General features: G+C 36.8%; 1 protein-coding gene across 27 annotated transcripts in view; it reads left to right on the plus strand.

The window, feature by feature from the left end:
• The window catches only part of ADGRL3 (adhesion G protein-coupled receptor L3), a 638,839-nt gene that overhangs the window by 573,720 nt on the left and 43,640 nt on the right, over positions 1 to 21,479 (plus strand). For 17 of the 27 annotated variants that reach the window (XR_005554203.1, XM_039322771.1, XM_039322772.1 and 14 more), the window contains one exon: positions 4,700 to 4,828. The exons of 9 other annotated variants lie outside the window; for them this stretch is intronic. Coding sequence is in view for 17 of the 18 variants with exons in the window: in XM_039322771.1 (XP_039178705.1) it covers positions 4,700 to 4,828 (129 nt within the window). In the remaining variant the exon portion in view is untranslated. Of the gene's footprint in view, positions 1 to 4,699; positions 4,829 to 8,809; positions 8,878 to 21,479 lie in introns of those variants that run through there. One more of the 27 variants, XM_039322777.1, reaches the window with a different exon arrangement.

Below are 21,479 nucleotides of genomic sequence, written 5' to 3' on the forward strand. Positions count from 1 at the left end.
GTGGTGGAATTCAAATATGTGAACAACCGGTTCTCTGTGTGAATGCCACTTCCAGAAGTCCATTCTGGGCCTGGGCAACAAAAAATTAGCTACTGGTTCTGCCGAACTGGTGCGAACTGGCTGAATCCCACCACTGTACAAATCCATTTGTTGGTGATATTGTCTATTCCACATTTTGCCAGCTTACGAAGAAGTAGATTGTGGTCTACTTTTTCAAATGCCTTACTGAAATCTATGTCCATAGCATTTTGCTGGTCTACTAATTTAGTCACTTTATCAAAGAATGAGATAAGATTGGTTTGGCATGATCTGTTTTTAACAAATCCCTGCTGGCTACTAGTTATAACTTTGTTTGCTACTAGTTGTTCGCAAATCTGTTTTTTGATAATCTTTTCCAGGATCTTCCCAAGTATTGATAGTATAGGATAGGGATGACTTGAGAACAGTGTGTGAGAAATACATTTGGAGATTGTATTTTATTTGAAAGTAATCAAAAATTATTAATGAATCAATAAACATGGCTGCTAAAAAGGGACGTACAAGTACAGGATTGCATCAATGAGTTTACAAATCAAAAGGAAATATTATTTCTTTGCTCTTTGATTAGAGCCCCTCTTAGTTACTGCTTCCAGTTCTGAGCACCACATTTTAAGAAACATGTCAGGGAAGCTGGAACTGGTGCAAAGAAAAACAAAGAGGATGATCAGGGACTATAAACAAACCCTTACAAAGATAAAGAGAGTAAGAGAACAAAGCATATTTACTTTTCAGGATAATCGATCAAGAAAAGAAGCAATAGAAATTTTCAGGTCTAGTGTCACATACAAAAAGATTAAGGCTCTTTTCAGAAAACAGCAAGTGAAATAATGCTTTTTCCAATGTTAAGGAAAGTAGCCTATCAAGGATAGTGGTGATTTCTCCTTCATAAGATGAACTAAACTGTCTATGCCCCATCCCAAACTGTGAAGGAAATCTTTCATGCTAACAAATCATACTGCCAACTACAGGTAATTTTTGTTTAGTTACCATAATTGGGGCCAACAACTCAGTCATTAAGTTAAATGGTTACTAAGTAAACTTTTGATTGTGCTTATGATCTTAATTCAGCTTGGCTTTGCTTTACAAATATGTGAAGGTCTTAAATGCAAGGATTAGTGGCAAAGTTACTTCTTCATCACTGTCGTAACTGTGAAGGTTGCTGTACAAGGCAGTTGCTAAATGAGGACTACTTGTAATTTAAAATCAACTGACAGTTTGACTAGTCCAAACTAAATGTATTAAGGGCTTTAGCAGATATCCATTGGTGTTAGGCAGCCAATACATTTAAGATAGGTTGTACTATCTCATATTCTAAGTTCTTTCATTTCTGTCCTTTCCACAAAATATACGAGGAAGTAGGCATTAAGAAAGCTCTTTTAAAAGAAAATTGGGAAAAGTATCCGGCCAGCTAAAGAACATGAGTAATTGTTTTCTGGTGGTAGTTTCAAGTGGCCCATAAACATTCCTTGAACAAATTATTCTGTTCATTTAAAGTTGATAGCACAGATACTAAAATATGGAGAATACTGCTCAGACCTCTTTCCATCCAAGTCACATGCATTTTGGTTATGTGTATTTAGGTAATTACTGTAAATATAGCCAGGATGTCTTACAATAATAAGTGAAGCAGGTCAGCTGCAGCTGCCAAAAAAGCCAATGCAATCTTAGGCTGTATCAACAGAGGGATAGAATAAAAATCTTGTGAAGTGTTAGTACTGTTTTATACTGTTGTGGTAAGACAACCCTTGGAATACCAGTTTTGATCACCATAATGCAAAAAAGATGTTGAGTCTTTAGAAAGAGTGCTGAGAAAAGCAACAAAAATTATTAGGGAACTGGAGACTAAAGCATATAATGAATGGTTGCAGGAACTGGATATATCTACTCCAGGGGTCCTCAACCTTGGCAACTTTAAGACTTGTGGACTTTAAAGCTGGCTGAGGAATTCTGGGAGTTGAAGTCCACAAGTCTTAAAGTTGCCAAGGTTGAAGACCCCTGATCTAGTCTAATGAAGAGAAAGTCTAGCAGTCTTCCAATATTTGAGAGGCTGTCACAAAGAAGAGATGGTTGACCTATTCTCTGAACACCTGAGGGCAGGACAAGAAATAACCGATGGAAGCTTATCAAAGAGAGAGCCAATCTAGATTTAAGGTGAAATTTCCTGTCAGTGAGAACAATCAGTGGAATGGCTTGCCTTCAGAAATTGTGGGTGTTTCATCATTAAGAAGTGATAAGACAGCCATTTATCCCAAATGATATAGAGTCTCCTGCTTAAGCAGAAGTTTGGCCTGGAAGACCACCCAGGTTCCCTTTCAAGTCTGTTATTCTGCATTCTGCATGTCATGTTGTTTTTAATCTAGTATTTGCTACACTTGTTTTAGTGCACAAAATATGCATTGAAATCATTTTAATACTTGTACACTCTCTCTCTCTCTTCATCCTAAAGCAGAAATGGTTTGAACATTTGGAACTCATGAGTGAGTTTTTATTCTCAGTGCAATTAGTATACATTCAAACCAGTTCCATCATACTTCATGCATATTGTTACTCTAAGTCACTTTTTCCAACCTGCTAAACTTGGCATAGCCATGCTGGCTAAAAGTGATGGGAATTGTAATCCAACTCATTGTTGGATTACAACAATTACAACAATATAAAGAACAGTTTGGGAAGTCTGCCCTAAATCATTATTTCCTATAAATTAAAGTAAGGTGGGAAGTGAGTATGCTTAGATTTATAAATTATAATTTGGTAATCATGATTTGCATTACTATGGAATATGGCATATACTGTAGATCTTGGCAATTAAGCTCAAATTTTAATGCTAAAATAAGAATATTAATTCAAAATAAAACACTGAAATGCAAATTATTTTTATTTTTAAATGTAGTTTCAAACAGGCTGTTTCAAAACTGTACAACTTTTGTCAATGTTTTAAAAAACATCCATTCCACATTTAGTGTGGTATAGCAGTTAAGAGCAAAGAGACTCAGGTTCAACTCAAATCCCAGCCATGGATGCTTATTGTGTCACTTTAGGATAGTCACTATCACACAGGCTTGTTGGTATAAATACAAAATTGCATCAGGGAGCCTTATGCACGCCACCTTGTGATCTTGGGAAAAGGTTGTTTTGATCAGCAGAGGTTTCTGAAGATGTCCCCAATGTCAGAAGTTTGATGTTCAGGTCTGTAAGAAACAACCTTCTCCTTTTGGCTCCTTAGTGGAACACACTAAGCAGGTTGCTTCTTCCCTTCTTCCAGGATTTAGAAAGATGATAAAAGCATATCACTCATTGATTTTAATGTTGGTATTTAATGTTGAGATAGCAAAGCCCTTCTGAAAGGTTTGCCTTGTATACTTTTATATCATTATTGTCACCATTCTTTCCTCTCCTTTAGTTTCTATAGCAATTTATTGGCAACTGCAATCAGAACACATACCATCCATCAGGTTTTAGCCCTGCAGAATTATTTCTTGCACAAGGCCAGCATCCTGGAATTATGTCAGAACCTCATCTTGTGCCAATTGTTGGCAGAAAGCGATCCATTTTTAAAAAACAGCAATTCTTGAAATGCAATTACCGTTCCAACTCTATTAAAATAAAGGAAAGCTTTACAACAAGACAATAATCTTTAATCTGGCTTTTTGTTTAGGCAGACTTTGGAACTTGCTTGTTTACTCTCATGCTGGGCAAAAACATTTTTGTTCTTTTAACAATTGCTCATATCAATCTTGTCTGGAATCTAATTTCTATAGAAAAGGGTTTTCATATCTGTGACCGCTGAATTATAAAGAAGGGAAATAACTTCTTATTTCTGGGTGGATATACTTTATATCAAGAGCAAAGTTGCCTTTATTCAAATTGGGCTTTGTTGGATGCACCATTGGAAGAGTTCAAAGATGAGATTAGGGACAGTTCATCATGAAGAAAATCTATCTCTGTGATTGTTGAGAGTCAACAGCAATTTAATGACACACAATCAATCTTGAAATCTTGCCAATTTTGGGTACTAACAAGTTTGAGAGTTAGTTCTTTGTAAAAAAAAACAGAACAGAACAGAACTGTAAATATGGAATGTGAAATCATAATATCTGAATGTGGTATAATAAGCTTTTGTATCATCACAAAGTATTCACCAGAAGTACATCCTGACCTAGGAGAGGTCCTGTTAGAAAAGGGCAATGAATGTTATAGCATTATTGCTCAAAATAATATTTTTTACTTTTTGTGGTGTTAATTGAATATCCTAAATCATTTTGCCTAGAACCTAGAGAACTCTGAGGAAAAATTTGTGACTAACACAATGGAGTTAATTGTGCCATTTTGTTCTGGCTGTCTTCCTTATATTTGTTTGGCTTTTTCTATCAAGTTTTCACAAGGGTTGAATGTGGCAAGCATGCAGAATAACTCTTCAAGTTACATTCTCAAAAGTTGGTTTTGCATCACCGCAACCCATTTCTGTCTTCATTGTTGGCAGTGTGTGCTTTGATGGCATTTAGCTTGCCGCTTGAAATAACTGGCTGCTTTTAATCAGGACTGTTTAAATTGTTGTCAGTCTGAATATTTTCTTTTCTTTTTTTTAATTCAAATTTGCCTGATTGACTTTTTTTTTGCTTTTTTGTTTTGTTTTGTTTTGTCTTTCTCTTGGCTGCTCCAGGAGCCATGGCTAACCATCTTATAACCAATGCTCTCCTTCGTCCTCATGGCACTAACAACCCTTATAACACATTGCTCGGGGAATCGGCCGTCTATAACAACCCTTCTGTCAGCATGTACAACACACCAGGTGTAGTGGAGTTTCTCTCATTTTTTTAGTGAGAGTCCCATGATGTGCTTTTATAGACACAATTTTTCTTTCTTTCTATTTTTTTTTCTTTATTTGTAATTGAGCACAAATATTTCCCCATGCATTTCACAAAGTCGTTCCATTTCTTCCAGGCTTTTTGGCAAAATGCCCAAATTAATTTTGGAAAATATTTTTCCATTCTATTAATCAGATTATATATATCTTTTAATTTTGATGTTTTCAATTTTATTTACTCTTCAGTTTTATCCATTTAATCTCTTGCATATTTATTTGTCAATCATTCATTTGAGAAACAGAAACACTGCCAAGGTAAGTGATGCTTACCATTTATTTTCAAAATTTAAAGCATAAGTAGAGGAGGACAGAGTATAAGTCAGCTATGTCTCCCTCCCAAAAAATGGTAATAAATTGAAGTTGACTATCTGTATGTTCCACTGAAATTAGTACAGCTGAATATTAGCAAATTGTCCACTAGTTTCATTTTAAAAGCTACAATTAATTAGTATACCATTCCATGTGACCCAGATTGAATTAGTTGATCATTGTCTTACATAATAATGCATATATGTTATTAATTACAGCCAAGCTTGTTTTATATCTTGCAATTGTTGCCTGAAATTTAAGTCATAGCAGTCACTTGAAAAAAGATCCTGGAATAGGTAGATGATTTTTCTTTCACCCACAGAGATAAGAAGCATTTTATGTTTTAATTGCATCTAAAAGCTACTGTTCAATAACTATAGCATTACTCATATGACTGTATTTTATTTTCAAAAAATAATTCAAATAAAAAATAATGGATAATTGTGTTATACATAAAAAATTATTAAAAGTTTTCCTTGCAAATATTATGTGATTGTTACAAGATTACTATAACTTCTTAATTTTTACACCAGATAAATCAGATTGGAACTAAATTTCCCCCATAGAATTTTACATATGTCTAGTAAGAAGTGCCACTGAATTTTAAGAGACTTAGTGCCCTCCCAAGAAAGCATATTCAGAACTGCAACATTATAGCTCAAAGTGTTCCTGTACAACATCTTCATTCTAATTTGCACCTTATTATATTAAAGTTATAATACATATTTTCAGCTGGAGATTTAATTGTGAAAAAAGAAAACATGGTCCCTGTCAGCAAACTGAATGGCAGAATTATTCATTTAATCATGTGTTAGGTTTGCATGCTTTTTACACAAAGTTACTTTTGTTTCATATGAATTTATATGCAATTTCAGAAAACATTGTTTGGTCAAATGTGATCTCAGGGCTTATCTTGCTAATGCTTTAAATCTATGTTTCTTGGTAAATAAATGTTGTCCTGATATACAGGTATTTCATTTCATCTAAAGATTGCAATAAATCACCATTATGTTGAATTTCCAACATATTGCAATATGTTGCAATAAATCGCTATAATTAAATCCATAGTAGATTATGGGATCTTAAATTTTTTCCTCTGGATTCATTCTGCTTATCAGATTGGTTTTCAAGATCAATTTGTATCCATCTACAGGTAGTCCTCAACTTACAACCATTCATTTAGCGACTGTTACATTGTGGCATTGTAAAAATTGACTTGCAACCAGTCCTTGTAATTATGACCGTCCGGCATCCCCATTGTCACATGATCAAAATATGGGCAGTTGGCAACCAACATGTATTTGCAATGGTTGCAGCATCTCAGGATCAAATATGATTGCCATTTGTGATCTTCCCGTTCAGCTCCAACAAGCAAGACCAATAGGGAAAATTGGATTTATTTAAATGGCATGACTCAATTAACAACTGCCTTGCTTAGAATGAAAATTCCAGTCCCAATCTTGGTCATAAATCAAGGACTATCTGTACTCAAATAAAGTCCTCTACAACTGATTCTGAAGTTATACAAAACTCTGATCCCAACATATTTCTATGCAGATAAAGTGGCACAGCTTTGCACAGGCATACACATGAAAAATATTTGTGTCATTTATGTAAAATTACATGATGTGGAAAAGAGGGGGGGAGGGAGACTGTTGAATTCAGCAGTTCATTGATTTGCCCTGGAATTATAATTATGACTGTTGATTAGCCCCATCACAGTTCTCTAAAAAGCAGAGAAACTCTGGTGGGAGAGAGAAATCCCTAGGACAATAATTAAAATTATGTATCCTGATTAATTGTGACAGTTTTTATGCTAGCTGCATTAGCAAGCTGGCCTTGCCTAATGACCAACATTGTAGAAAAAACCAGCAAGTTCATCTCATATATTCGCACCTCAACTCCAACATCCAAACTGCACTTCTTTTAGGAAAGGATCATCATTCCTTGCTAAAAGCTTAAACCTTATTTGAAAACCATGCACAATTTGTACCACACCTGGCATATTTTCTCCTTGCATAATGATCTAACTTGCCTGTAGATTTCATTCTGTTTTATTAATTGATTAAAAACTACAGCCATTTCTGCTTTTTCTCCTCATAATAGACTTTGGAGAAATGGAACTCCATTTATCTGAAGCTTGGTCTGAATGAAAACACATAATCAAATTGGGCTATTTCCAAATAACCCAGATCAAATTCCAGCAGAATTCCTAAATAGCCTGTTTTTAATAGACCTAAGCTAATATTCCCTATTTTTGAAAGTAAATAATAATCTGACCCCCTCAATATCAAGTATGAACAATTATCCATCTGCCTCTCTGTCTGTCTGTCTAGCTAAAAGGTTTATATGGGTGTTCATCACAATGTAATCCTGGGCAGCTAACAAAAAATCAAACTCATTTAATATAGTAAGAATAACTCCCTTCCAAGGTAAAAAAAAAAAAGCATACTCTAACTAGACATTATAATAACCTCACATCCTGGCCCAGGGCCTGGGAACCATGCAACCTCTTCAGACCTTTTAGAATTTCAGTAGGGTTGAGCCCTCATCGGGGAGAATTGAATGGGCACCACTACAAAGTGGGTCCCAACAGATAACAGATAACATCATTTGATAGATGGGATTTTCTAGTAGGGCAGGTGAATGCCTTCAAATCAAATCCCGAGGGTGGGGGAGGGAACTGTTGCAAATTGATTTTCCAGACAATCACTAGAATACATGAATAAGGAACTTAGACTAGAAATCTACCGTAGTGTGTTTTCTTGTGTCTAATTAAAAACTGCAGGATACCTGAATCACACAGCAAAAAAATTCCGTGTTGCATAGTCAGAGAAGTAAAGGTTGATGTAGAACATCTCAAAATTTGCTATATTTAATGCACAGCCTTACTATCCCAGGAAATAGAATTTATAACAATAATAAAATAACATAAAATAAAATAATCTTTTTAGTGACTACAATTGAGGCAGACACCTTAGTTGTTTAGTAAAGCATTGCTAAGTGAAACCACAATTGTGCTTATTACCTTATTTCAACTTTTCTTTGCTTAACATACCTGTGAAGGTCTTCCCAAGGGTGCTTTTTCAAGAGGCAACTGGACTTTTCTTGTTTTTTCTTTGAAGGTGTTTCACTTCTCATCCAAGAAGCGAAACGTCTTCAAAGAAAAAACAAGAAAGTCCAGTTGCCTCTTGAAAAAGCACCTTTGGGACAACCATGACCGGGATGACCGAGAATCTCCATAGACACCTGTGAAGGTCATAAATGTGAGGATTAGTTGCAAAGTTACTTTTCCATCAGCATCACAACTATGAACAGCCACTAGAAAAGGTAGATGCTAAACAAAGGACTACCTGTATGATTTACATGTGGGATGTGATCTCTTGTCTGCAACCCCTGATCTCAAAAGATTGGGATATGGAGGCATGAAATGAAATCCTAATTTTTTTCTGCCAGACATAACTTGTCAAACTAGGTAGTGAGTTGACACAAAGCCTGGGAAAAATCAAACACTAAAGAGCCAATCAGGAGTAAGAACAACCTTTAATAAAAGAAAGGGGCAGCTCCATTTTTTCTCTTTTGCTTTTTTTCTCACAGGAGGAGCTAAACTATCTCCACCGATGCTGCCTCCTGATAAATCAATGCCCTGAGCCTTTAGAATCTGAGTTTGAAGATCCTGGAAAAAATAATTCCATTTAGGGGATAGTGATGTTGGATTCTGATTAGAGTTTTGGATTTCATTTAGTGAAAAATCATTTATACTGTGTAGTGGTTATATTTTGCTTTACTTATTCTGCCTTCAATCTGTTTGTGTATTCCTGGTTGGTAAGTAAATTCTGCAGAAGGCATTGTCTTTTGTTACTGTTTTATTTTCTACTTTTGTCTTCAGATCTTGACTAATTCTTTATTTGCCTAATAAAAAATTGAATTCTAAATTCTAAAAACTGCTAAATCTTATTCTGACAAGGAATTTAGCCGATAGCATATGCCAGCTGTCTGACTTAAAACTAGTGAGAATAAAGCAGGTTTGGAACTTGCCTCTGCTTTAGTAGACCATTGCAATGAGAGGCTTTCACTGGAATTTACTCTGTAGACTCTTTCCTGAGAGTTGTGAAGTATGCAAGAGAGTTGTAAGTGGAAGATCAAGAGTTCTTCCTGACATCAAACCTGTTTGATGTTTGTAAAATTCCTTATGACCTAAATGGCAGATATTGAGGGGCTGAGGGAATAGCCTGGAGGGTATGTGTGTTATGGTTGTTCCTCAGTACTTAGGATAGGGGTCTTCAAACTTTGCCCTTTTATGACTTGTGAACTTCAACTCCCAGAATTCCTCAGCCAGGCACACTGGCTGAGGAATTCTGGGAGTTGAAGTCCACAAGTCATAAAAGGGCAAAGTTTAAAGACCCCTGACTTAGGATGTTATCTATTACATAAATTATATTGTTATTTTATTGTTTGTTGCTATGCTTAGTGTTTAATCTTACTACTTTTCTGGAATATAAGCCATTCGGAATCAAACTTGACTGAAACAGCAGATAGGCATAATAAAATAAATAAATTTAGATAAGCCAAAGTACTTAGGGTTCTTGTTCTATTTGTAGGTAGTATAAGCATATCTTACTGCATAGAAATTTTCTTTGGTTTAGAACAATGGTATCTTTTGACCAATACTTCTCAAAAATTGATAAACTGGAAAGCATGGAAATCTGTTTTATCCCACTTCCACTCCATGTGTTCTACTATAGAGCAAAGTGCAATGAGTTTCTTCCTTAAAAGCCAAACATCCATATGTTTCCAAAATATTGTTTTTTCACCTTAACGTATCTAACCTCCAGCATTCTTAGATCAGTGGAAATTGTTGATGAAGACTTAATTAAGTCTTCTTAATTAAAGGAAAAATTCAGATCCAATGGAGGAAAACAGAGCCTTGGTTGTTTCTATCCAGGCCCGAGGAAGAGCAAACATCAAAAGAAAAGAGAAAATGGAATTTTTTCCCTCCAGGAAAATGGAGGGAATTACATTAGGAATCATCTGAGATATCCAGGTATAAGCGAGACAGGGAAATACTATTCATTTAACATTATCTGAGGAAAGCATATAAGAAGCATCATGGCCCAAAATTCCAGCAGTCATCTGCAACAAATGTGCCATGTTTGTTCTTCTCCCTGAAATAATGCAGATTTCATCTAGAATTAATTAATGAAGTTCTAAAAGCAAAACTTGGTGGATTTAGAGGCATCATCCCTACACCTTATTTGTCAAGATGGAGATTTATTGAATAGCAGCAGGGAAGTCATTGCTCACTATAAGCAGGAGGCCAAATTCACACATACAACTTCACCAAGAGACCTGGCCATATATCACTTTTAAAAGCAAAATAATCACAAAGCAGACCATTTTTGTAGAAATTAGCAACCAATTCCAACCTCCACTATCCATAGCAGCTTCTAGAAATATAAGTGAGCCCCAAAAGTCCTTCAAAGTTCAAAATTCTGCCAATTTTTCACAAAGGAAGTAATCCATCACTAGCCAAGAAAAACAAGAGGAGAATTGCATTTGTAGATGATTCCCTCATGACAGGAACAGAAGATAACATTTTTCACTAAGACTTTTCATTTTGACATATATTCTGTCACTCAGCTGCCCAAATTCAAATTAAGATGGAAAGAATGACAAAGTTCACTGGACCTGCTGTTCACAGACCCCTCCTATTTATCCATATGGCTATACTTTGGGAAGGAGAGTGAAGGATCTTTGGATTTAGGTGATCTTCTCCATTAGGACTTCCCTTTGAAGATAAAAAACTATCAAAAAAAAGAGAAAAAAATCAAGTGAAATGATTGCATAGTTGGTCCAAGCAACAAAGCATTTTTCAACAATGATGCAAACTTCTAGGATATGTAGTTGCTTTATGGGAATAGAATTCATCTTTTTTTAGATGGCAACTAAAAAAATAATCTTTGGGTGACAAATTGATCATTTGATCAGGACGGTTTTAAAGTAGAATTTAAGGAGGCAGGAATTATAAGAACCATTGCTGAGTAACAAATTGATAAGTAATAGTTAAATACAGCAGTATTTTGGAAATTATTACTATAAGGACCACACCAGCTGGCCCCTCAGAAAAGTAAGAGTCTTGAATCCATGTGGTTGAATCAAAAGACTTTTACTGAGAGAAAGTGGTTGCAGGAAAGTCAGGCAGAATTTTAAGATCCCGCTCCAAACACAAAGCTATTCTTTCATCTTTCCCAAGTTCCAACCCCCCCCGATCAGTCCACTGGCACCCAATGTGATGCAGCAAAGATGTTTTAAGAACGCTGAGGTGCTAGGCAGATTACAGGTCACTCTCAGGGCATGATAGCCTTGGAACCAGGCTGGAAGTGGCTGGGAGGGAGTCTGCTTCGTCTCCGAACACAGTCCCCCTCCCTAATTCCCAAGCCTTACAGCAAAGTGAAAGCACCCCAAATATGCCAACATTCTCCCTCCGCTCCAACAGAATGGCAGGACATGAAGGTGGACCTGATATGTTGCCCCCCATGAACAGTGATGTTAGTCCTGCAAAAGAGAGCAAAACAAACATGGAGGGAAGGTTAGGAGAACCACTTCATCTTGGTTTATCAGGGTATTGGTTATGAAAATACTCAAGCAGTTTAAGAGCCTTAATGTGGTGGTAATCAACCCACTCGTTTTGGGATTTGGGAAAATCCTTCCAGGATATTAGGTATTGGAGATTCCCTCAGTGTTTATGGGGATCCAAAATACTGCAAACCTCAAAATGTTGTTCCGCCTCAATCATTAATGCTCTGGGTAGTGGCAGTTCAGGTCTAAGGGGTAAAATAACCCTGGGTTTTAATAAACTACAATAAAACACTGAGTAGACCCATTGAAGCTCTACAGTTACTGGAATAATGATGTGTTTAATGGGGAAGGAGCCCACATATTTGAGCCCTAACTTCTTTTCTGTGTAGATTTTATTAGTTTTTATAGAGTTAGGAATAAGGTGAGGTTGGGGTTGGGATTTGGGTTAGGGTTAGGATTAGAATTGGGGTTGGGGTTTTTCCAAATAATATTCTCAATATTTAGCAAACAACATGATGTCTGGGTTCATGTGTTTAACAAACAATAATAGATAGTAGTTAATTATTAATTAATTAGTTACTCAATAGCCTTCTTGCTAATATATATTCAAAATTACATATCACATTCCTTTCTCTCTAACTCGTTTTTCTAGCCATTGATAGAAATTATCCCATGTTCTAAAATACACTGAGTCTTCTTTCTCTTTAATCTTTAAAGTCAATCTATCCATTTCTGCACACTCTAAAATTTTCTTAATTAGTACTTCTTCAGCTGGTAAATTTTCATTTTCCAATGTTGGACAAATACAATTCTTGCTGCCTTTAATACATGTAGTATTAAATATCTGCAATCTTTCTCATAATTTGCTCCTATTATTCGTAACAAAAATAATTGTGGCTTAAAGTCTATTTGTTTTTTAGTCATTTTCTCCAACCATAAATGTATTTTAACCCAAAATCTTTTTGCTTTAGGGCATGTCCACCAGAAATGATAATAAGTATCTGGTCTTTGTTTGTATTTCCAACAGTTGTTTGAAGTATTTTTAAACATTTTTGCTAATTTCACTGGTGTCATATGACATCTGTAAAACATTTTATATAAGTTTTCTTTATATGCCATTGCTTTAGTTAATTTAATATTTCTTTCCCATAACTTTTACCAGTTTTCTAATTCTATATTATATCCAAAGTTTTTTGCCATGTTATCTTTGTTTCTTTTACTTGTTCTTCCTCCATCTTTAAGTTTAACGGAAATCCATAGTTTCTTAATCAACTTTTCATCTGTTTTTAGCAGTGTCTGATCAAATTCTGTCTGTTCTTTATAAAATCCCATTGTTTTAACATCTTTTTCATATCTCGTTTGAATCTGCAGATATGGCCACCATGCTATATCAATACCTTGTTCTTGTAAATCTTGTCTGTCTTTCAATTTTCCTTCATTGTCCAAGATATCTTTATAGGTCACAACTTTGTCGTAATTAATTAAATTTGGGTAAGCAAAAGCTTCCATTGTTGAAAGCCATTCAGGTATCTTAATATATATATATTTTTATTTTTTCCCATTCTGAAAGAAGTGCATTCCTTATAAAATGGTTTTGAAAGTATCTATGTATTTTAGTCTTCCCATACCACAGAAAGGCATGCCAACCAATTTGTAGGTCATGCCCATTCAAGTACAATAGTCTTTTGTCTCTAAACATTATACATTCTTTAAGCCATGTTAAAATAGATGCTTGGCAGTATAACCTCCAGTCCAGCATTCCAAATCCTCCACTTTCTTTCACTTCTTGTAGCATTTTTACTCTAATTCTAGCTTTTTTTCCTTGCCAGATAAATTTCAATATTGTTGTATTCAGTTCACCAAAAAAGGCTTTTCCCAGCCTTACAGGAATCGTTTCAAATAAAAAGAGTATTTTGGGTAAGATGCTCATTTTCACTGTTGCTATTCTCCTCAACATTGAAAGTTGGAAGTTTTTCCACTTTTCCAAATCCAATTTTATTTGTTTTAGCAGTCTTACATAGTTATCTTTTTTTTATTGTTACCCATTTTGCTGTTAGATAAATTCCCAAATATTTAACTTTTTTAACTGTTTGAAGATTTGCTTTTTTTTGTTAGTTGATTTTTTTGTTTTTCTGTTAGATTCTTTATTAGCACTTTAGTTTTTTCTCTGTTTATTGTCAACCTTGCCACTTCTCCAAATTTTTCTATTTTCTCCATACGTTTAGTGCTTGTTTCCAATGGATCTTCCAATATGAAAACCAAGTCATCTGCAAATGCTTGTAGTTTATATTTTTTATCTTTTATCTCCAGTCCTTTAATTTCTGTATCTTGTCTAATGTTTCTATTCAGTACTTCCAATATTAGTATAAATAGTAATGGAGATAGTTGGCATCCCTGTCTTGTGCCCTTTTTAATATTGAAGTTTTCTGTAAAGTCTCCATTTACAATTATTTTGGCTGTTTGTTTACAATAAATTGTTTTGATTACATTTATAAAGTTTTTTCCAAAGTCCATTTCTGCAAATTGCTGGAACATAAATTGCCAGTTTACATTGTCAAACACTTTCTGTGCATCAAGGAATATTAAACCCATCTGTTTCCCTGAATGAATTTCATAGTACTCTTAACACATCAAGAATCATTCTTAAATTATTTTTATCTGTCTTTTAGGTAGGAAACCATTTTGGTCTGTATGTATAAATTTGATCAAAAATTTCTTTAGTATTTCTGCCATTATTGAGTTGAAGCTTTTATAATCTACATTTAATAGTGATATTGGTCTATAATTTTTATTTGTGTTAAATCAGAGTCTTCTTTGGGTATTAAAGTAATGTTGTCTTCAGTCCATATATTTGGTATTTTAGCCTCCAGGAGAATTTCATTACACAATTCTTTCAGGATCGGACTTAATACATCTTGTGATTTATAAAACTCTGCAGATAATCCATGTGGGCCAGGAGTCTTATCCTTTTTTTGCCTTTTTATAGCCTCTATAATCTCCATCATTGATATTTTTCCATTTAATATGTTTTGAATATTCTCTGAAATTTTTGGTAAGTCTGCTTTTTTTAAATACTGCTGTATTTTTTCTTTTGGAATTTCCTCCGCCTTATAAAGTATCTCATAATAATCTTTAATAATTGTTTTAATTGTATCATTTTGAAACTGTAATTCACCTTTTGGATCTTGCAGCTTGTTTATCAATTTTTTCTCTTTTTCTTTTTTCAGTCTATATGCTAACCATCTCCCTCGCTTGTTGGCATTTTCAAAGAAGTTTTGTTTAGCCCTTTTAATCTGTTGAGACATTATTTCCATCTCGGCTAAATTTAATTTATGTTTTATTATCTCCATTTGTTTCGTAAGTATTTTCTTTTGTGGATTTGTTTGTAATTATGATTCTAACTTTTCGTTGTTGTTTCTTTTCTTTATTCTTTTTAGCGATATAAGTTATAGCCAATCCTCTGAAATATGCTTTAGCCGTATCTCACACATTTTGAAGACATGTTTCTTCTTTCTTGTTTATTTTGAAGAAAAAATCAATTTCCTTTGTCACTAGTTATAAAAATTCTTTTTCTTTCAATATAGATTTATCAAGGACCATCTTAATTTTTTCTTAGTTCCTCTCCAAGTCATCTTTATTGGATTATGATCTGCCCAAACATTAGTTTCTATTTTAATTTCTTGTATCATCATATTAAATTCCAAAGATGTCCATATCATATCAATTCTAGACCATGACTTATGTCTATTTGAGTACAATGTATATTGTAATTTCTTTGGATTTTTTTCTCTCCATATATCTTGGATACAGAGTTCTTCTATCATTTTTAAAAATGGTTTAGGTAATAAATTTCCTCCTTTTCTCCCTTGTTTGGCACTTTTGTAGTCCAAAGTTCCCTCTGTTACTGCATTAAAGTCTCCCATTATACAAAGATTTTGATAGTTTAAATCTAGTATTTTTTATATAGTTTTTGATAAAATTGTTCTTGTTTATCATTTGGTGCATATATTGCTACCATCAGTATCTGGTTTTGATCCATCATTATTTCCACCATTAATATTCTCCCCTCTTCATCCACATAGATTTGTTTGGGGTTCATTGTTTCTTTAATGTATAGAGCTATTCCTTTTTTCTTTTGAAGTGCTAATGCAAAGTGAAGTTTAGCAATTTTCGGATCTTCTAACAATTTATAATGTTGTCTCTTAATGTGTGTTTCTTGAAGACAAATTATATCCATTTTTAGTTTTTGTAATCATATAAAGATTTTTCTCCTTTTTGAAGAACAATTTAGTCCATTTATATTCATTGACAAAATCCCACTCTCTTCCATCTCTTTCAAATTATATCTAGGTCTTAATCTACTAGTCGATCTTATCTATTGTTATCGAAGAATTCCATTGCTTTAAGTGGTATATTCAGTCTATATCTTTTCGTATCCCAGTAAATTAAAATCCCTTCTGGAATCAGCCATCTGAAATTCACTCCTTTTCAATTAATTTCCTAGTTAGAAACTGGTATTGTCTTTGGGGTTCTCTTATTCCCCTAGGAATTTGTTTGAGGACTACAATTTCTTTTTCTTTGTATTTCAAAGGTTCATCTCTTACTCTTCTCAAAATCTTGTCTCTTGTAGATCTTTTAAGAAATCTAACATTGTACTTCCCTGGGGACTTTATTTCTTCTACATAGTTTGAGTTGACTCGGTAGATCTGGTCTAATTCTCCTTCCATTTGCTGTTTCCCAGTTCCTAATGCAGGGGTGTCAAACTCAATTTCATTGAGGGCCGCATCAGCATTGTAGTTGCCCTAGGGGGGCTGGGTGGGTGTGGCCAGGGTGGGTGTGGCCTACTGGGTGGGTGTGAATGGAGTGGGTGTGGCCTACTGGGTGGGCATGGCCAGCTCTACATCGTTCGCATCAAGAGTGCCTGTGTGGGACTGGGCAGGAGTGGGACAGATCTGAGGGTCTCTGGCAGAAGGGGGTGGGACCGGGGCAAGTGCCAAGGCATGGTCCATTTATTCATTCCTCACAAAGGGTGACACTTTCCTAGCATGCACCCAGGAGGCAGGGCCGATGCAGCAGGGGCTGGTTCCTCGTTGTTTCTAGATGGCCTTGTGGAGCTAAGACTGAATGTGTTTCAGCATAGATGGCCACCACAAAATTGTACATTGGCTTCCGGCCGGCCTGGGCCAGGGCCAAGGCAGCAGGGGCCGTTCCCTCACTGTTTTCAAGATGGCTTCGCGGGCCACATGAAACCATTTCGCTGGCCGCATCCGGCCCCCGGGCCTTGTGTTTGCCATGTCTGTCCTAATGTGTCTGCCAATAATTCTGTTATCAAGCCTAGGAGATCCTCTTCCTTATCTTCCATTATATTTTGAAATCTTAAAAAGTATGAGGCTCTTTCCATCTCCATCCCAGCTATCGAGTCTTCTAGTTCTTCATTTATTTGGATCAACTTCTGATTTTCATCTTTTAAAACTTCTAGTTTCTGGTCAACCTCAGTTGATTTTTCTTCTATTTTTTGAATTCTTTGTTGATTATTTGTGATCATCTGTTTAAACTTTTCAAATTGAGAATCCATATTGTTAATTTTTTGATTCATTTTATCAAAATCACTTTTCAACTCCTCATGGTTTCTTGTTGTGACCACTATGTGAGTAGCAATTACCTCTTGAATTGCTTGTAGGGTTGCTTGAGCGTCCTTTTAGAAAGTATTAGCCTTTTCTTGTTGAAGCATTGTATCAATTGATCTCTGATGGACTGGACTTGCAAAAGCCGAAGAGGGAGCAGAAAATCCTTTTTTTCCAACTTTAGATAGATTAGGAGTGGTCATCTTTATTTTTAAATCTTACATTGTAATCCACCCAGTAATTCAAGATTTATAATCCAATAGGCTCCTAACAAATAGGAGAGGTAAACAATAAAAATAGTAAATGAGGAAAAAGAGCAAAAGAGAAAAATAAAAAGAGAGAAAAAGAGAAAAAAAATACCAAAATTTATAATCCAAAGTATTCTGTTCGAAAAGATTTCTTGTTATCCACTCTTTCAAAGCAGCTTGTAAAAATTCCAGGTCAAGCTGCATTTGTAATCCAGGGAAGTCCAATGACTTCAAACACAGTTTTTATTTATAATTGTAGTCCATCCTGTAGGACAGAGCAATCCAAAAAGAGTCTTTCTTTTTCAGCCACAATTGTCAGGATGTTAAATTCCAAAGACACCAAAATGTTTAAACTATAACCTATGTCTGGGCATACAGCCAAGTTTTACTCCAATCAGAGCAACTCAGTAAAAAACAAGGAAAAAGAAAAGCAAGGTTGCATGTAGTTCTCAGTTTTGCCACTAGATGTCATTAGATGTCCAGTCCCACCATACTTTTAAAAAAGTTTAAGAAATTTAAACCTGATGGTTTCCAAACAAGAAATAAACAAAAAAAATTTTTATAAATCCAAAGGTTTTCCATGTTATCCTTCTTTTATGCCTCAGTCATCTTCACAATATTGTTATAAATCAGTTTTAATTTCCTCAAAGCGTAAAGCACCACTTATAGTTCAGGAGGGAGGGGTAAGGAAAAAATCCCCCCCTCCCTGGAGCTTGGGGATTTTGCTTTTGAATGCTGTTTCCCAGAACCGGTATTTCCACTTGTAGAGAGATAAGGAAAGTAGTCTCACCCAGATCAGCTGTTTTGCCTTCAGCTTTAAAATTTGGTCTCTCCGACGATCAGCTGCTTCTGGCAGACCACATGGGTGCAGTCAGCCTTTCTTCCTGCCGGTCCTGAGGGCTCCTTTGGATCAAGAGGGCCAGCTACTGCTGGCCCGCGATCTGCAGTTTCCCCCTTTGGCCAATTGCCTCTACGGGGTGACCTTCGGTCCTATTGGACTCCCCAACTGGTAGAAATCAGGCTTGGGGAAGAGAGATTCATTTCCCAGTGCCCATCTTGCAGCGACATCACCAGAAACTCATCAGGCCCTAACTTCTTTGATGGTTGCAGAGACTGTAGGTAGCGAGTGGACAGGTAGACACAATCTTCAACGTTGAAGGCTTTAGGTTCCACACATTTTTTGTCAGCCTGCTTCTTATATGCATCACAAGCTTCTTCCAAATATTTCCTCATAACAGGCCATGTGTTGCGCAGCTGAGTGACCCATTTCTTTTAGGAAGACACAGGGGGGTCACTTGGTGGTAATTTGACATCGGGCTGAAGTCTTGTCCTAAAAGTGAAATCAGTAATACTATAAACTGAAGTTTGCCACCTCTGCAAAAGGCAATAGGTCAGTCCAATTGTCTTGTTCCAGTACTGAGTTTGCACTTTCACAGACATGTTCATTTCAGGGGAAGTGACTGGAGCTAAGTTCCTGGTCAGTACCAAGGAGATCTAGAAATGCTCGCCAGAACTTGGAGGTGAACTGCATCCCTCTATCTGAAATGATACGTTGGGGGCTACCATGTAGTCAGTAAATGTGCTGTATGAACAGTTTGACTTGTATACGCGCTGATGGAATTTTTTGACATGGGACAAAATGCACCTGTTTTGAGAATAAATCTGTTATCACCCAGATGAATGCATTTCCTGAGCTTTCAGGGAGCTCCACTATGAAATCCATGGTGAGATCTCTCTCCATGGTGCTGATGGTTCTGCTATGGTTTGAAGGGACCCTGGGGTTTTTCCTTGCTTGGCTGATATGCATATGGGACAACTTGCCACGTAGCTTTCAATGTCCCTTTTTTAATGATGGCCACCAGAACTATCTCTTAACAAGGTGTAAAATTTTAACAAATCCAAAATGTCTGGCGGCTTTGGAGTTGTGACTCTTCCCCAAAACAATCAGTCTCTGGTATGTACAGCTTAGCCCCCATCCAAGCCAATCCATCTCAAATGCTTGTGGCACTGAAACGTAGCGCAGTTTTAAGGGCCGCAGTTACTTCATTATCCACTCATTGCAGTTTTTTAGCCTGTGCTCAGGTGGTTACTAGGGCAGCCAGTTTGCAAAAATGGGATCAATGGCTGAATCACGTTTGCTTTACAGTTATCATTTTGAGGCATTCATGATAAAACACCTGCTAGGAAATTCTTTCCTCTTGGGAGGTAGTATAAGGTAAAATTAAAGCAGTTAAAGTACAGCGCCCATCGGACTTGCTTGGGCAAAAGCTTCCATGGGGTTTTCAGTGCTTTGAGGTTTTTATGATTGGTCCATGCCTCATATCCTTCATAGGAGCAAGTGGTAAACCCCGTTAAGCCCTCTATAATCAATACATAGATGGAGCAACTTGTCCCTTTTCTCTTGGAACAAGATGGGGGCTGCCACTCAGTCTTGAGTCAATTGAGTGAATCCACAGGCAAGGTTTTTGTCAATGAACACCCACAGTTCATCTAGCTCTCTTGGGGTCATTGAGTAAAGTTTCAGCTTGGTAGTTTAGCTCCCAGAAGAATCTCGATAGCACAGTCTGTCAGCCAGGGGGGAGTTTGACCCCTTTTTGCTGAACACCCTATCAGGTCCCAATATTCTTGGAGAATAGAAGCAAGGTCCTCCCCTGTGCTGCTGCCCCTGACTCACAGTGGGAGGAAGCTGCCCCTCAGGTCTTAATGGCCCTGGGTGGAAGGGCCATTTGCACAGATCTTTAGCAGTCCCTTACTCCAATTCATGTAAGGATTCCATTTTCTCAGCCACACCAGTCCTAGCACCAAGGGGCACTCCATTCCAGGAGCTACTATAAAGGACAAGTCTCTATATGGGCCCCCATCTGCATTTCTATGGGCTCGGTGATAACTGTTGCTAGTAAGCTTCCTGCTACCAATCCATCTAATTGGCAAAATGCAACCAATAATTTCAGCTGCCTCAAATGGATCCCCAATTCCTCTACAAAGGCTGGGCTGACCAGGCATCTAGTGCAGGCTGAATCTAAGAGGGCTGGTATAGTGGCTGTCAGTCCCAAAGTTTGAAAACTTAACTCTACAGGAACCATTAGTGGGGTGATCAGGCCACTTATCAAGGGATCATTGTCAGTGTTGGTATTGGTTGGTTCCCTCATTCCTTTTTGAGAAGGGGGTGAACTCAACAACCTCCATTCCTTTCAGCACCATTTCCTTGGGCCATTGCAGTGGTTTGGTGGCCTTCCCAATAGGACTAGGAGTGCCTTTCTTGGGACAGCTGGTTTTGCATTCCACTGCTCAATGCCCTTCCTGGCTGTACTTGAAGCAGGAGAAGGAGCATGGCTATGAGTTAGCCGGTCTCACTGTCTCTCTCTTCTCTGGAGGTGACTACTTCCATGGCAGAGCCAGGCGATAGTTTTACGCCTGGCCGATCTCCACCTCTTCGGCTAGGATATACTACTCATGAAGGGTCAAAGGGCTCCCCTCAAAATGCAAGCATTGTATAAGTCGTTCAGCTTGTCTTTGAAGCAGCTGATGAGGATGTCTTGCATCCAGTTGTTGAGTCAGCAAGCCTGGTCACAGAATTTTTTGGTGTATTCGGATACCCCTCTGAGCTCTTGGTGAACAATTTTGATGCAGTCTCTTGCTTTGCGGTCAGCCAGGGGGTCCTTGAACCAGCAACAGAGTTCCATCATAAAATGGACGAAGTTCCCCAGCTCTGGAGCATTCACATTGTGAAGTGTCACCATCCAGCAGGCTACAACCTCTTCCAATGCCAGCGTGATGCTCCTCACCTTGGTGCCTTCAGTGGGTATTTTGGGGATA

This window comes from Crotalus tigris, unplaced genomic scaffold, assembly GCF_016545835.1.
Source record: "Crotalus tigris isolate CLP2741 ecotype Arizona unplaced genomic scaffold, ASM1654583v1 scf7180000024124.1850442, whole genome shotgun sequence".
Lineage (NCBI taxonomy): Eukaryota > Metazoa > Chordata > Lepidosauria > Squamata > Viperidae > Crotalus > Crotalus tigris.